The sequence below is a fragment of the Haemaphysalis longicornis genome, unplaced genomic scaffold, assembly GCF_048455015.1.
Source record: "Haemaphysalis longicornis isolate Haplotype H1 unplaced genomic scaffold, Haemaphysalis longicornis Haplotype H1 scaffold_127, whole genome shotgun sequence".
Classification (NCBI taxonomy): Eukaryota; Metazoa; Arthropoda; class Arachnida; order Ixodida; family Ixodidae; genus Haemaphysalis; species Haemaphysalis longicornis.
In genome coordinates, this window is record NW_027526230.1 from 272,250 (window position 1) to 288,984 (window position 16,735).

A 16,735-nucleotide genomic window follows, 5' to 3' on the forward strand; every position below is an offset into this window, starting at 1 on the left:
TCGGCAACGAGAAAGCGGATGAGGCAGCTCGCAGAGGCCTACAGCTGCGAAATGTAAGAAAGATTTTTTTCACAAAACATGAGGCCGCGGCGCTAGCGAAGGAGCTTGTCTTAGCAGAGCGAAACCGCCTCTGGTCTTGTCCTGAAACTCGGCACCCTTTCCTGCACCATATAGACCCTGGACTCAGAATGAGGCTACCAGAGCGGATTCCACGTAAGCTTGAAACCCTTTACCACCGGTTGCGTCTCAACGCAGCGCTCACGAACTCTTACCGCCATCGCCTCGGTCTAACTGCAAACCCCTATTGCGATAATTGTGGATTGCCCGAAACAGTAGAGCACGTCCTTCTAGAGTGTCCGGCATACATCCAAGAAAGAACTCACCTCGTAGAAAAGATTGAGTGCCTCAACAACGCATCTATATCTTTGAAAGGTCTCCTTGGACCCTGGCCCTCTCCATCGTCCCAGAGAAAAGTGTTGGTTGCTTTATCTGACTATTTACACGGAATCGGCCTCGCAGAGACAATTTAGAACTTTACGTGTGAGATCATGTGGACTTTTAAGTCACCACGCAAAGCTTCGTGTTCACTTTTTCTTTTAATCTCTTCTTTTCCCCTCTTTCTTCTGCCCTACTTCTTTTAGGGCCTTTACTCCCTTCTCCCCATCCCCGCAGAGTAGCATGCAGGCGGGAACATGCCGGCAAACCTCTCTGCTTTCATCTAATAAAGAGCTCTCTCTCTCTCTCGGGAACAATTCAGCGCGCCAGCATACACCCCAGCAATTTTACCCGAGTGCGGCGTAATATAATACGCACAGTAACGGTTGACACGAAACTGCAGTGATCCCACAGGCAACCACCGCAGCTAAACGAATGGGTCATTAATATGCGAGTCAATCATCTTAAAGCAGTGACGGTGTCCGTCGTTTTTTTTTTTTTTTTTTTTTTTGTCGCTGAGCTTATGCCTGCCCGGCATTTTAGCATTACGTGTTGCTTATGCTTTAGCAGTCTGCATCGTTTATTCCTCTTCCGTATTATGGTGCTCATCGCTGCTTACCCCTTCCTAGGTGTATGCGCGGAGCTTCTGCCCGTGCGGCCTCGGCCGCTGCTTTAACGCAGATATCGCGGCCAAATCCATACGACTAACATTTCGTTGATTCGGACAGAGCTGGAACACCGGCGTTGATACCGGCGCTAAAATTTGGCAATAGCTGCCCGGTGCTCGCAGTTATGAGTTGACGAACATTGCAACTGCATCGGCATGTTTACACGAGCCGTGGCACCCGGCCTTGCGCGTGCAGCTTCCCCCACCTACCTCGCTTAGACTCACTGAACTCATAATAAAGTGCAGAGATGCGTGAGCCGCGTGTTTACAACAGAACTCACAACCATTCACTGTACCCGCCTTTAACTAAAAGTCGCAGCCCAGGGTCACGCCTGTTATGTGCCCAACGCCACTGCGGGAAACATCAAACAGGTCCGTTGCGTTCGCTAGCTCCTCCCGGACGCAGTAAACATCGTTTGCGGCGTGTAGCTGGCGACCGCATTTTGAGGTTTTCTTATAAAAAAAAAAGAAAACGAGAGCGCCGTTTGAGCAATCAGCCATCGCAGCGTAGCACGGGCAGTACGGGGAAGGGCGAAAGCGACAACATCCGATAAATGTCTCCAGTGGCCGTAGATGGCGCTAGTTGTTCAGGCGCTTGTGTCGCCACCATACCAGCGCACAGAGCCTATAGTGTGCACCCGGTTGGTGGTTCTTACTTGCTTGGGGGGTAGACTGGCTCGAAGGTTGGCCAGGGTCAGCTGCCAGATGCCCTCCGTCGTCCGGTCGAGCAGTCGGCACAGTTCACGACCCTTTTTGTACGCGCTTGTTGCATCTTTCCCTGTAAGTGCGCTATTTATTTTCCGCAACTTGTAATAAAGCGATCAGTTGATAGTCAGCGCTTATGGTGTGCATTTCTGTCCGTCCTTCCCCAAAATGGGCGGTGTTCCTTCCTTTGTATCTGAACAACAACTAGCCCAACATAGTACCCTTTTGAATTACGTCCCTCGATCAAGCGTGACGACATTGTTAGAAGCGTTGTTGTTCAAAGTATATACAAGATTTTTACTCATATGAACGTAGCCGCTAAATACAAAATCGCACGTGGTGCAGTTGCTCCCAGTCTTCTTTCGGAGGTCTACCACCGCAAACACTGCTCCTGGTAGAAAAGATTGAAAAACGTTTACTAACACAGCTCCTGTGATACAGGTGAAGCATTTACGAAATTGAGTGTTGCTATTGGCATGACTCAACGATTCCATGGAAGGCGCATTGTATACGCTATAGGCTACGATTCGCGTTTACACCAAGTTGATGATAATGTAATGGTTTGATTCATAGAACAGCCTAAATTGAATCACTGCAGAATATGTGTTTCTTCTTCTCGACCCTCTCCGTTCTTTGCTTCAGAAGCCTCCTTTCTGTGCTGTGCCCATGGCTTTTGCTTTTGCTAAACCAGCCTGACCGATAACCGCCTTCCCATTGAAAGCCCGGAGGGGAATGCAAGCATCACGTCTCGCACAAAAGATGGGTGGAGGGGAAACGAGCCTGCCTCTTCTCATCTATTTTGGGACTTTCGAGAATAAAGTAACGCGGTTGGAGGAAAACAAGCAAAACGTAAAAATAAAAAAGGTGGAATCGAATCCAGGAGGACGCATTTCAGGGCTGGTTGTTTGTTGCTCATCTTTCTTTCTTTCTTTCTTTCTTTCTTTCTTTCTTTCTTTCCTTCTTTTACTCTCTTTCTCGCACGCTTGTGGGGACGTCTCTGGTCCGCTCATTGTTGTTTATGTGCTCCCTGTCCATGCCGTCGGCCGCCTTTCTTCCGGCGGGAGAGTTAAATGAGCACGTCGCAGGCAACCATGCAAGCCATTCAGCGATGTCGATACGGCATCCTGCCCAAAACAATCGCGCCGATAGCCGTCAACAGAGAGTAATAGCAGATCGGAAAAACGGTTCCGGTACGGTACGCGGCACCCGTTACCGGACCGTACCGGGAAGGCTCGTTTTAAGAGTTATAGCAGACCGTAACTACCGGACATGCTACCGTACGTGACTGAGAGCGACTTGGGTTTTACGTCGTTTCGCAATTCTTCGTGAGTCTGTGGCGTTTCCTGTGCTGAAATATTAGTTTTCAGTTCTCAAAAGCGCTAAAGGCAGCTCTAAAAAATACATGTGCAACGCCCCTACGGAGATTCGAACTAGCGCCTGCGTGAACATGAAGCGGGCATTTTACCTCTACGCCATCTTAACAGATGGCGCCAGCAGGTCAAGCTGGGTTCTCCGTACATACGGCTGGCTGCTTCTAGTTTTTCGTTGTATCTGAGCAGTGTTGTACACGTTCCTCTAAAACAAGAACTAAAGCTCGTTCCTCGTTCCTCCGAAAATTTTAAACGAGTTCCCGTTACAAGTTCATTTATTGCGAAAGGAACGCGTTCCAGTTCCATTTCCAACATTGGAACGTGTCGTTACATTATTCAATAACCAGCACTACGTCCAAGTAAGTGACACATCTATGGGGTCAAAAATAGGCCCAAATTATGCCAACATATTTAGGGGAACCCTTGAGACCCAGTTCCTAGAGAATTTTCCTTTAGAACCACTGTTTTACAATCGGTACATCGACGACATTTTCTTGGTTTGGTCTCATGGTGAGGAAACTCTGAATCAATTCATATCCGATTTTAACAATGCTCACAGTGATATCTCACTCTCACATGAGTATTAAACTTCTACAATAATTTTTTTTGACGTGCAGATAACAACTAACAGACACAGACTGGCTACTTCGGTGTACAGAAAATCCACCGACCGAACCCACCGACCGACACCAATACTTGAACTTTCAGAGCAGCCATGTGAGACACTGCAAAACGGCCATACCATGCAGCCCAGCCCTACGCTTCTGCAGAATGTGCGCTAACGAAAACGACTTCGCTTCAAATTGTGATCAGCTCCGCATTGACCTCGCAGGAAAAAAATATACCCACTACCACTCATTGAAGATTCACTCAGGAAGGCATCAGAACAGGACCGTTCTAGAGTTATTAGTGGCAATAAAACCTCCACTTCGAGGTCACAAACCAATCTGATTTGGACATATTCGGCATCTGGCCCCAACGTCAATGAAATCTTAAGGAGACACCACAACATCTTGCTCCAGAGTGAAAGAATGATTCACGTCATCTCAGATCCACCACGCGTGGTGTATCGCCGAGCAAGAACCATCAGAGACATTGTAACATCATCTCAACCAAAAGGAACTAGTTTCACAGGTTCCACACCATGTGGAAAATCCCGTTGCAAATTGTCTGATGATGACACCAACAACAAGCGCTCAGAGCAGGGAATCTGACTTTTCCATGCAGATCAGGGGCAACTTTAATTGTGGCACTGCAAATATAGTTACCTCCTAGAATGTGGTGCTTGTGGTGCGCAATATATTGGATAGACTGAAAATTCTTTTACAATTCGCATCAATAATCACATATCCCATTCAAAAACAAAACCTTATCTCCCCCTTTCAAAACACATCAACTCATTCAAACACCCGTTCGACCAATTTAAGGCCACGGTGCTCCAATACGGATTCAAAACCCATTTCGACAGGGAAGCCTGCGAATCATATCTGGTCCACAAATACAACACTCTCACAAGGGGTATCAATGAGTCTCCGGCAAGGCTGTCGTGCCTTCAAGCCTAGACCTTGTAGCGGCACGTATCGCATCTTACCACTTCTCAAGCGCTGGGTGGTTCATCAATGTCAACAGGTTACTTTTTCATATGCTTTAATGCTTCTTAAGCAAGAAATCTCACTGTATCACATCATTACACTTTCCAAGCACTATTCGGTTTAGTGTTGTCAATTAGTTATTTTTTCCGTATGCTTTCTTGCTTTTATGGGCCTGGCGGGAGCATGGCTCGTTTTAAGCCGTTTTGTACCTCATGTAAGTCTTGTTAAGCTGCATTGCTGCGCTGGCCAACCCGTTGGCTGCACAGTTCTGCTCGCCCTCGGACATTTTCCCGCCACCCTGGCACCAGCGTCTATCCGTCAAAGAGCCGCATCACCTGCTCGTGCCACATCTGGGAGACGTCATCGTCTCTCTGCTACCCCCTATGCAATTCGCGGCCGTGACGTCCACCGATGCGGTGCCTATAAAAGATCGTCTGCAACACTTCGTCTTCAGTGGGCACGGCGGGCCTGGCGGGAGCATGGCTCGTTTTAAGCCGTTTTTCTACCTCATGCAGGTTGGTTCAGTTTACACCAGTCTAAAAAGCGACAATCCTTTTCGTCTGGTCCTGCCGTGCCCCGGACAGTGCTACAAATGGGCTTATGAATGCTTTATTGTTCTCGAAATGCTTCTTTGTGGAGATGTTGAAACCAATCCTGGTCCTAAAACCCAGGAATTATTGTTGCAAATTTTGGAAGGGCAAGAGGCACTGCGAGGTGAGGTCGGAGACCTAAAAGTGAAAACTGAAAGCCTTTTAGGGGACTTGAAGAGCCGTTTTCTAGAACTTGATATTCACATTAACGAGCTGAAATAAAAAACTGCAAGATTAAACGACATAGACAACCCCATAAGCTCTTTTTCTACTTCGGTGGAATCCAAAAGGCGTAAACTTGTCGACCTTGAAGACCGAAGCAAACGGTCGAGCTTGGTGGTTTCTTCTGGCATACGTGACGAAACAGCAGATGATCTTAAGCGAAAAGTCATTGGGGAAACATTTCAACAAAAACTGGGAGTTAAGTGCCAAACCGTAGGTCGAATTCACTGGCTAGGCAAAGGTCCTGTCAAAAGGCCAGTTATTTTGTTTTTCCAAGACTTTAATGAAAAGGCTGCTGTCCTCAAGAATGCAAAAATACTAAAGGGCACGAACATTTCCATTCAGAATGACTACTCAGCTATATATATATATATATAAAGTAAATCAATGTCCTGGACTAGGCGAAATTGCGACAGGGAAGGATGCTATACCAGTTGAACGACACAATGCGGCCAGAGTCCCTTAACGCTACACCAAAGTCTGATGTTGCCCGGAAATCTGTTCTGCGGTATTTAGTGGGGCCTGAACAAGCGAACGTCAACTACAAAAGCAATTTGTAAAAAAAAAAAAAAGGGGGGGGGGGGCATGGGAGCCGGAGCCGGACTGCAAAACAGGTCCCCGTTGCGCCAACAAAAATATAGACAAAGAAGTTCGCGAGAGAGCAATTGTGTGAGCAACCTCGAACATTAGAGAGAGTCATTTTCACGTTGGCAAGGCTACAAGGCTTCCCTCGCGCGTTGAAGCACGTAGAGGAGGAGGAAATATTGGTGAGGAGGGAGGTAGGAGCGGGTCTCCACTAAACACAGAAAAACCAACAAGTGCGTCTTCGCAGCAGGGAGGCCCGAATGTCCAAGTACTAGGGGTGAGGAATCCGAAGGATGCTGCTCTCCTATACATCAAGGGGCCAAGCCGGGCGGGTCGCGATTTGTGGTATCAAAGGTGGTTTAGGATAGGCGAGTGCGTTCGCCGGAACTCCTTTCCGCCGAAGAGCGCAGCTCCCCCGCTGTGCGCTACCTCGCATTGACGAACAGCCTCGCCGGGAAGCCCCCCACCAGGGTGCCCCGTCGCTAAAACTGAGGCGACGGGTTAGATAAACACCCTCTAGGTAATGAAGCCCACCACCGTCTTTCGGGCTAGTACCCAAGTACAGTTAACAACTACCCTTTGGTGGTTAATTAAAAGAATAACGTGATTAGGGGTGAACTTTAGACTCAATTTACGGGAGAAAGGTTCGACGAAAAAGCGGCGTGTGTAGGCTTCCTTTCATACCATGGGGGTGGTGTGCTGATGTTCGTGGCCGGCTGGCCACGTACGCGCGAGCGCTGCGCGCTCTCGCGGTTTGTGCAGGGTAGCGTTAAAGTGGTTAAGGCTTGGTCGACGCACTGGTTTAGCAGCTGCCGGCCTGAAATGCGCGCATTTCCCCGCCAGCCGACAGTTCCCGGAGCCTCCTAGGCGCTCTGTGTTTCGCCCCCCCCCCCCCCCCCCTTCCCCCCTACTAACCTTCCGTAATCCCTCGCTTAGGTTGTGTTTGTATTGTGGTCGTTACTTGTCTAATTAGCTACGTCAGCGCGCGTTTGGCCGGCGCCGCCGAGATAACCCGGCAAGGGTGCTTCCTCTTCCCTTTTTGTTTTTTTCTCGTTCTTCCGCACTTTGTGAACTTTTCAGATCGCTGTCTTTATTCGGGAAGGTAATAAAACTTGCTTTTATGCTTAAAACCATAACGTGGCGCTTTTCTTTGCGATTAAGAGTCGGCCCTGGTGTTTAGTCAGCATTCTTTCTTTAGCAGTCACTGTTTGGGACTCTACCTTGCGTTATGCTCGTGTGAAGGAAGGAAGGAATTTGCACGCTGCTATTGGCCTGAAATGTCGGCGACGTAACGCGTTGCTGGGATCACGGGAGTTTTCTTGCGGGTCCAACAAATGTCAACGCTTCTAAATTATGCTGCGACATCAAAGATATAAACGCTTGCTATCACCGACGTGGCATAAATATCATCATCGTAAGTATCTGCTTTCATTCAACACATTCCGGAGGATAGCGGTGACTGAGTTTGCATGAACCGTGTTCAGAATACTTCAACCACTCCGCCCATGTCAAATATCTATTGTTGCCTGAAATGTCGGTAACGTCACGTGTTACTAACGCTACAGGAGTTTTCTTCTAGGTGTCTGTGTTTTTCTTTAGAATATATCGAAACTTTACCATCGCCAACTGCAGTGTATTGAGATCTTTCATCATCACAGCAAGGAGTCGTGTGGTGCCGAACTTAGCTGTGACCAGAGGCAGTGAGCAGAAGAGGAACGCACCCGCCGAGGTGGCTCAGTGGCTAAGGCGTTGCGCTGCTAAGCACGAGGTCGCGGGTTCGATTCCCGGCCGCGGCGGCCACTTTTCTGACGGAGGCGGAAAGCAAAAATGCCCGTGTGTACGAGATTTCGGTGCACGTTAAAGAAAACCAGGTGCCCGAAATTAATCCGGAGCATCCACTACGGCGCGCCTCACCGCCTGCGTTGCGTCGGCGCGTTAAACCCTTCAATCAATCAATCAATCAATCAATCAATCAATCAATCAATCAATCAATCAATCAGAAGAGGAACGCAGTGGTTGTACATCGCAGAACGAAAAGGCGATTCGAAAGTCTAAAATACGGAAACCCGATGACATGGGTACCCGGAACTGAGATTAAATGCCTTGGTCGAGAGCGACTTTGAACGGTGCAAACATGCTCTAGACAAGTCATTTTCGCGACATGTTCTACTCGCATGCTGTAGCTAATCGAGAAAGAGAGAGAAAAAAAAAAGGGGGGGGGGGGGCGATGCTAACAAAGTAGGGCGATAAACTTGCGCTATAAAAGATCTTCGCCATTACCTCAGTTTTTTTTTTTTTTTTTTTTCTTACAGCATACGTCCGTTTGCCCCCCACTATGTCGATTAAAACAAGGGTCGCACGCCGGGGAGGAAATCGGCAGTTTCTCGATTCTGCACGGAATTCGCGACGGGGATGACCTGTCGTGAGTCGGGCATTTGAAAGTTTAAGTTGGGTAATCGCTCAATTTATAGCGCGCCATCAAGCGGGCCCCCTGTCACCTTGGAGAAGAGGTTCCCTGCGGGAGAGCTTCGGCGTCGTCGTCACGAAAGACTAAGCGGGGGGGAGGCACTCTGTAGCGCCACTCCGTATTGAAGCGGTGTTGTAATGCGCTCCTCGGGGCGGAAACGGCGCGGGGCCGTTCAACGATGGCCCCAAGCACTTCCTGTCTGAGTGCAGGCTCCGGTGCCCACTGTGGGCCTCCCTCCCTCCCGATGTTGCTTGCAGCGTGGCTACAAGCGGCCGCAATCCTTCATTCAGTGAAGTAGCGAAGGTATTCCGCCGACGCAGTGCTGCTTCGTCGCCTCCAGTTGACCTTTTTCTCTTTCTCTTCTTCCTTATTTTCTTCGCTCCACTTCGTCCTGTCGTGCGGTGGAGGGAAGCGTTGGAGCCTTACGAAGACCGTTCGAGCTTCGGCGCAGGCGGCAGCAGAAATAACAATGCCTGAAACAACGCAAAATGAGACACTTTACACCTCGGCCTGTTTTTTATTCACAGGAGCTCGCAGGGCCCGCTGTGCCCATTGTTCTGTGAGCAGTCAATCGAAAAGCCACCACGGGTCGATCGCACCCGTTGCTGGTGCTCGTTGAAGCTCGGTCGGTGTTTGACTAAATATAAAAGGACGGATCTAATTTAATAATGCAGGTGACACGTGGATGAAACTACGTCTTGATCATTTTGTTGTTTTCCGGAGCTATCCTTGTAGCACGGAGTTTAGTTGGGAATATGCAAAAATTGACGCACCTTGCACCACTGCTGCAAGGCTGGAGAAACAGCAGAGCTGGCGGCCCCTCTTCCTTCGACGGAGACCCGGCTGTTGCAACTCACATTTATTTCCGTACTTACCGCTGAAAGTTCTCCGTGAATGGCAGGCGCGGATCCTTCTGTGCGCAGGCTTTCACTTATTTCCCAAAGTGGACCGCGCTAGAGTGAGTGAGTGAGTGCATAACTTTATTGAGCCCGAGACGGGGGTAAGGGAAGAAGTGAGATGGGAGTCCCCTTCATTCTTCCCCCCTCAGACGTTGGCCCGGAGTCCTTGCTCCCTGGCGGCGTCTTCGGCCATCTGGACGGCCCGGAGTTGAACGCCCGGGTCTGAATGAGCAGCACGGTCTCCCACTGCTCTGAGGAAGTGATGTCTAGTGCTTGAGGTGTGGTGTTCACCTTAAGGGGGCAGGCCCATAAAATGTGTTCAAGGTCGGCCCTTGGTGAACATAATTTACACTTGTTTTCGTATAGACCGGGGTAACAATGACTGTACGTCACCGGGTTCGGAAAAGTGTAGGACTGAAGTAGACGCCATGCTACTGACTGCCACTTTCCCAAGGTGCGATGAGCTGCGGGATATCTGGCCCTCCCTAATCTGTAATGGTCGATTATCTCCCTATAGGTCACCATGCGGTCCCTACCCCCCGTGCGAAACGATGCCTAAGGTGTTTCTGGGCAGTCTCGGAAGCTTAGACCTCGAGCTGCCTCGTGAGCGTTTTCGTTCCCCGGAAGTGCAGAGTGCGCTGGTGCCCATATAATTTGGACCCCTCGGAGTCTTAATTCTTTGAATCCTCTAAGGATTCCTTGGGCCTCGGGTGAGATCCTTCCCTTTGTGAAGTTTACAATTGCAGATTTGGAATCGCTTATTATGTATTTCGCTCTTGTAGAAGAAAGCGCCAGTGCAATGGCTGCCTCTTCTCCTACCTCCGGAGTGTCCGTGCGGATCGTTGCGGAGGCAATGCAATGGCCCTGCCGATCGACTACTGCCACGGCCATGGCGTTGTGTTCACAGTACTCGGCCGCGTCCACGTAGACCACGTCATCAGATCGTTCGAATCGCTTTTGGAGGGCTTTGGCTCTTTCATTCCTGCGTTGTAGGTTATGCACGGGATGCATATTTCTGGGCAGAGGGGTTGTGTATATACGTGCCCTCTGCTCGCTAAGGATATCCACCTTTTTTCCTTGTTGAGCCGCATAGGTGATTTGAAGCTCTTGTAGAATGTGTCTGCCTGTTGCGGTTTTGGAGAGTCTTTCTAGCTGTGCTATTTTTTGGGCTTCTACAAGCTCGTCTATGGTATTGTGCAGCCCCATCGCTCCAAAGCGTTCATTTGGTGCCGTAATGGGTATACCTAGTGCCTGCTTGTAGGCTCGCTTAATGATGTTATTGATTTTTTTCCTTTCATCGGCCTTTAGTGCCAAGAAGGGCGTCGCGTAGACTATGCGGCTAAGAACAAAAGCCTGCACTAATCTGACGAGGTTACCTTCTTTCATACCATGATGCCGGTTGGCAATTCTGGAGATGAGGCGGACTGTCTGGTGTACACTCGTTTCGAGAGCCTTTATGGTCTCTGTATTGCAACCATTGGCCTGTATGCGAAGACCAAGGACTCTGGTGCTCTGTACCATGGGAATGGGTCTGCCGTCCGCATATAGCTGGATATTGGCAACATCGCGGTCTCGTTTGCAGCCTCTCGTGGTTGGTCTGCAAATAAGCAATTCAGATTTTTGTGGCGAGCAGCTAAGTCCCTTGGGGGTCACATAAGCCACTACCACGTCTATCGCCTGTTGTAGTTTTTCTTGAATTTCTCCGTCACTGCCACCGGCAACCCACAGTGTGACGTCATCAGCATATATGCTGTGGTGCAGTCCTTCTATTTTGTTTAGCTGCTGTGGCAGATTAATCATGGCGACATTAAAGAGAAAGGGAGAGAGAACAGACCCTTGCGGCGTCCCTCTGCTACCAATTTTGATCTCGCCAGATTCCAATCCTCCGATAAGTAGTTGTGCAGTCCGCCCCGAGAGGAAATCTTTGACATAGTCATAGACCTTTTTTCCTACCTCAAGCTGGGCGAGGTTGGAGAGCACTGCATCATGTCGCACATTGTCGAAGGCTTTTGTTAGGTCGACGCCTAGTACTGCCCTGGTATCTAGTCGTGAGCACCCGTCTGAATCAATAATTTGGTGCTTAAGTCGGAGCATAATGTCCTGAGTTGATAGCTTTTGTCGGAACCCTATCATGGTGTGGGGATACAGATGTTTCTCCTCCATGAATTTGTTGAGCCTATTGAGAATGACGTGTTCCAATAGTTTGCCTACACACGAGGTAAGCGATATAGGTCTTAAGTTTTCGAGGTGGAGTTTCTTGCCTGGTTTAGGAATGAAAACAATCCTAGCTGATTTCCATTGGGGTGGTAAGGTTCCCCTTTCCCAGCAGTGGTTCATGTACTTGGAAAGTGCGTCTATTGAGTTGTCGTCCAGATTTCTAAGCATTTTGTTAGTTATTCCATCAGGACCCGGGGCAGACTTGGTACGTAAGCAGTGTATGGCATATCGCACTTCTGCTGCAGTGATGGGACGCTCTAGTTCTGGATTTGGTGGTCCTTTGTAGGGTGGGAGAGTCTCTGTAGGGTTAGTACCAAGGTAACGGTTTCTGATTTCTTGAATAAGTTCGTCGTCTGTGCCCTTGTATTCATGCAGTATTTTACTGAGATTGTGTCTCTGAGTAAGTTTGCTCTTTTCTGGATCTAGCAGGCATCTCAGGATGTTCCACGTTTTCGCGAGTCCCATCTGGAGCTCCATCCCATCGCAAGTAGAGTCCCAGTTTTGACGCGTGAGTTGGTTGGCGTAATCCTCAATATCTCTATTTAGTAAGGTGAGCCGCCTGCGAAGGCTGCGGTTGAGTTTCTGCTTATTAAGGCGTTTTTCAAGGCCCGCCTTGGCTTCCCACATGTGTAGTAGCCTAGAGTCTGCTTGATGTATGTTGGCTTCCTCGGGTATAATTTTGGTTGCTGCCTGGACATGTTCATGAATATCTGATGTCCATGCTGCGATGTCCTCTATCACTGCACAAGTCGAATTTTGTTCAGCAGCACTAATTTGCCGGAAAGTGTCCCAGTCTGTGATTTTGAGTTGCTTACCTGTGGCCCTAGTTGGCGAGGATTGGATGGTAGTTCTTAAAATGCAGTGATCACTCCCTAGGTTTTCTTGAGTGTTCAGCCATGTGACGTTCCGTGTGTTCCTTGTGAATGTAAGATCTGGTGTGGTGTCCACGCTAATACTGTTGCCTTTCCTTGTGGGGTAAGTAGGATCAGTGACCAGGGTGAGGCCCATCTGTTGGGCATCTTGCCAAAGCTGCCGGCCCTTGCTGAGGTCCTTCTTATACCCCCAAGCAGAGTGCGGTGCATTAAAGTCACCCACAATAATAAGTGCCTGTTTTCGGGCTATGTCTAATGTTTTGCGAAAAAGATTTGCAAAGCGGTGCTTTTGGCGGGGCCTGCTGTACAAGTTAAGCACAAAAAGGCTGCCCTCTGCGCGTTTTTTACCCGATAAAATTTCGACGAGGACGTGGCCTACGGTCGCAATGCCAGTATCGTGTTGAATGGCCGGGATGTTACATTTAACTAGGGTAGTAACGGTTTTTTTGGATTCACCCGAGTTCAAGTCGTAGTACGATTTATAGCCTGATAATTTAGCCTCGCCTCCCGTTTCCTGGAGAGCGATTAAGTCTGGCGTCTCCGGTTGCTGCTGATTACTTAAAAACTGCCATACATTTCCCCGTTTTCGTTTGAACCCGCGGCAGTTCCATTGCCAAATGACGTACATATTTGCATTGTTACTCCGGGCCATAGTGTCCGCTGGTATTATCGAATGTTCTGGCACCTTCCCCCATGTTGGGCCTCGAATAGGGCTTGGATTTGTATGCGCCTACGCCTGGTGTCTGTTGGGCTATTGTTTGGGCGTTTTCAATAGCGAGTACCCTAGTGTTCAAGTTTGCTAATTGCTTGTTCACCGACTCCGCAAATTTGGAGAACATGTCTTGCAGTTTTTCGAGACGAGCATCTATTTTTGTTTCTAGCTCCTCGATAAACTTTTGCGTTGTCGGGTCACCGGGTTCAGTTCCCGCTTTTCGCTTAAGGGGCGGTGCATCCGCCTCGGACTCGCACCTAACTTCTACTGCTGCATTAACGGAAACTGGGATTGGCGTAACGGGTTCAGCAATGGGGCCGTTAGGTCGCGCTGCCGGTGGTGGGAGGTTTTTGGCCTTGAGTTGGGCATTCTCTGCTTTAAGCTGTTGGTTTTCTCTGATAACTAACTCAAGCATTTGCTTGATATGCGTTAGCTCTGCTTCAACTGCAGAAGGTAGCCCTGACCTAACTTGTGTGTTGTATGGAGCAGTTCGGGAGACCGTGCTGGCCCAGCTCACCTTGCTGTGATCCACCATAGACTTGTCGTTGAGTCTGGAGCGTGAGGCAGAGCACGACTCTCTGCGCTTCTCCTCCCGGTGACGAGACTTGGAACGGGATCTGTGCCGGCCTCCAGTGCTCTCCTTCTCTGCAGCTGGGGGAGGGAGTCGAGGAAACGAACCAGAGCGGCTCCTCTTCTCTGCGATTCTTGCTTCTCGGTGGTGCCCTTCCGGGCCGGCACCGTTGTCGGTGTTGCTCCTGTCCGTGGAGCTTTCCTTGGGTCTCGAACCACGATGCTGTTTCTCCCACTGACGTTGTTTGAGGAGAAAAGGAGTCTTAAACCTTTTACGGCACTTCTTGTCACCAGTCGTGTGGCCTTCGCCACAGATTGCACAGTTCAGTTCACAAACATGATTGTCCGGTGGGTTCTCGAGATTGCAGCTCTTGCAGAAGGGCTTGTCCGGTTGGGGGCAAACATCGGCGCGGTGTCCGAGTCGACCACAGCTCGTGCAGAATTCGTGCTTCTTCTTATGGAGGAAGCAGCGATACTCTGCACCTCTATAGTAGACGTAGTATGGGACGCGGCGGCCTTCGAAGACGATAATGACTGAGTTCGTTTTGCCCATGCGTCGGGCCTGTAAAATCGCTGGGTTCTTCTTGTAGACGAGGCTGCGTGTGATGTCGTCAGCGGTGTCATAGTCAGGAATATTATGGATCACTCCCTTGGTAGTGTCCTCCGGGGGGGCGGCGTATGCGGTGATCTCGTAACTGTGCTTGCCGAAACAGAGCTGTCGGATTCCGTTGTACTTTTCGGCGTGGGCCATCTTTGGGGTGCTGACGACTATGATGTTTTGTTTGGGGCTTGTCCGAGGTAAATCGTCTTCGGCTTCTTCCTTCTTGATTGCTGCGGCGGAGAGAACACCGTCTCTGATCTGTGCGTCATTCAATTTGGCGACGTCTAGTCCGTCCCGCGGTCGGAGGACAATCTTTATGTCCTCTTTCGGCAGCCGCGGCTGGCGTGGCAACCGTATTGCTTGCTTGCGCTTTGGCTCTGGAGTCTTGCTGACAGATGAGGCACTACCGGTGCCTGGTTGCCTCTGAGAGTCGTTCTGGGCTAGGTTTAGCCGTGCGAGTGCCTTGCCACTTCTTTTCCGGTGACTCGAGAGCCAACCGGTATCATTTTCGAAGTCTTCGGGTGAAATAGCCTCACCCTCTACTTCAACGACGTCCATATTGCACGACGAAGAAGCCAGCGGCGCGGTTTGGTGCGGCGTCCTCCCCGCGGTCACGTCCGGAGGCCCCGTGGCGCCCGGCGCCATCGACCAGGCACGGCGGCGGTTCCAAAGCGCTGGTTAGGGTTAGCTTCCTGCGGCGTGGCCGCTCGGTGAAATGGGTGTAAAAATCCTACCGGTGGGCCAGGATTTGTCGGAGTTGGTTCCTTGAAGACCTGGAAGACTTCGGTACCCGATGACAGAGCTTTCAACAGGTTGGTCGTGGAATTTACGCCACAAAAGGGAAAGATCTCAGAGCCCATGCGAAGCACGTTTGCTTGCATGCGCGCACGTGACGCGCTAGAACTCCCGGCAACCGGCTTCGCGAACTCGGCGTCTGTGCTCCCCACTTCAGGCGCGAACGCACGTGTGTGGATTTGCCTTCGCGTCTCGTAATGAGGCGGCCTGGGAAGGCAGGATGCAATGGTTAGTGCACGCTACGGGCACCTAAATTTGTTGTTAGGTTTATGTATTTTTGGCGCTCCAAAATTAACCCATTTGGCTCTAATACTTGTGAGAATTCTGAAGTAACCATTTTTCCTTGTAGGGGTTGCGCACTGCATCCTTACGCAACCTCTTCTTTTGTTTTTTCAATTGGCCAACATCACCACCTCGTCTCAAATAAAGTTTATTCATCATAATCATTTCAATTCACTGCACATGTTATTGTTTTCAGGTGCTGCTAACGCCGTACACCCCTCGGGCCTGTGCGGTGGCCCAGTGGTTAGGTTTCCGGTTTCACGGCGGGTTCGACTCCCGGCACCTACCTAACCGCATTTTTTTTTTTTTTTTTTGAGGCGCGCACTCCCAACACCTGCTCGTCGGCTCCTTCCCTCCTCGCCACTTTTCCTCACACTTCGACATCTCTCGGTGCGACGGACTGATAACGCTCGCCCCGAACAGCTCCGTTGTTGATAATATGTGGGAGAATCGTCACGTGCTGGTGCCGCAGTAATTCGCCAAGGATTTCATATTTAATTCTTCGACCTCGACCACACTTTTGGGCAAATTACCTCCTCTCAATGACGCCTAGCATGCCCGACTGGTTCGCCCCGCCCGGTTTTCAGTTTAGTTCTGTGCTTGAAATCAGTCCCCCTCCGTTCAACGAAACGCATTTTTTTCGAGGAGCAGAAATGTGCACGTGTGAAGAGCACGTGCAGAGACGCGGGTTCGCTTTCGCAATTTGTTTGCGTGTCTAGGTGAATTGGAACATCTGAATGTTTTGATAGAATAACAGCGTTGTTTTTTTTTTTTTTCTTGGAGGGGCTGAGGAGGAGTAGTAGTAGTAAAGTCCTTTATTGGAAAGGGAAGGCCGGTTGGCCAGAGGGGGGAAATGGGAATAGCAGGAAGGAAGGATTAACATTGAATCTTCAAGGGCCGTGCAGGCAACTTCAATTGAGTTGCTAATTGTTCAGTTTGAGCAGCCGAGTGGGTTGTAGGCCCCGGCTCACACTACTCGAGCCAGACCGCTCTCAAGGGAAAAGGTGCCTAGCGCGGCGAGGAATTGGGGGTCATGGTATGGGGGATTGTCTGGTGAAGAACCATTTGGGAGTGCACGTTCGACAATATATCGATGGTCTGAGAATGCAGCACAGTGCCAGATTAAATGGTTTAGGTCCGCGATAGAAGTCGCT

The 16,735-nt window shown here is 49.8% G+C and overlaps 1 protein-coding gene across 1 annotated transcript; it reads right to left on the bottom strand.

Annotated features, from left to right (window-relative positions):
- Positions 1-9,677: 9,677 nt before the first annotated feature.
- Positions 9,678-15,149, bottom strand: LOC144163645 (uncharacterized). The gene is made up of 2 exons (XM_077694442.1): positions 13,851-15,149; positions 9,678-9,725 (listed from the first exon to the last, which is right to left on the bottom strand). Exons 1-2 carry the CDS (start codon positions 15,147-15,149, stop codon positions 9,678-9,680), a joined length of 1,347 nt encoding a protein of 448 aa, XP_077550568.1.
- Between the last annotated feature and the right edge of the window lie 1,586 nt (positions 15,150-16,735).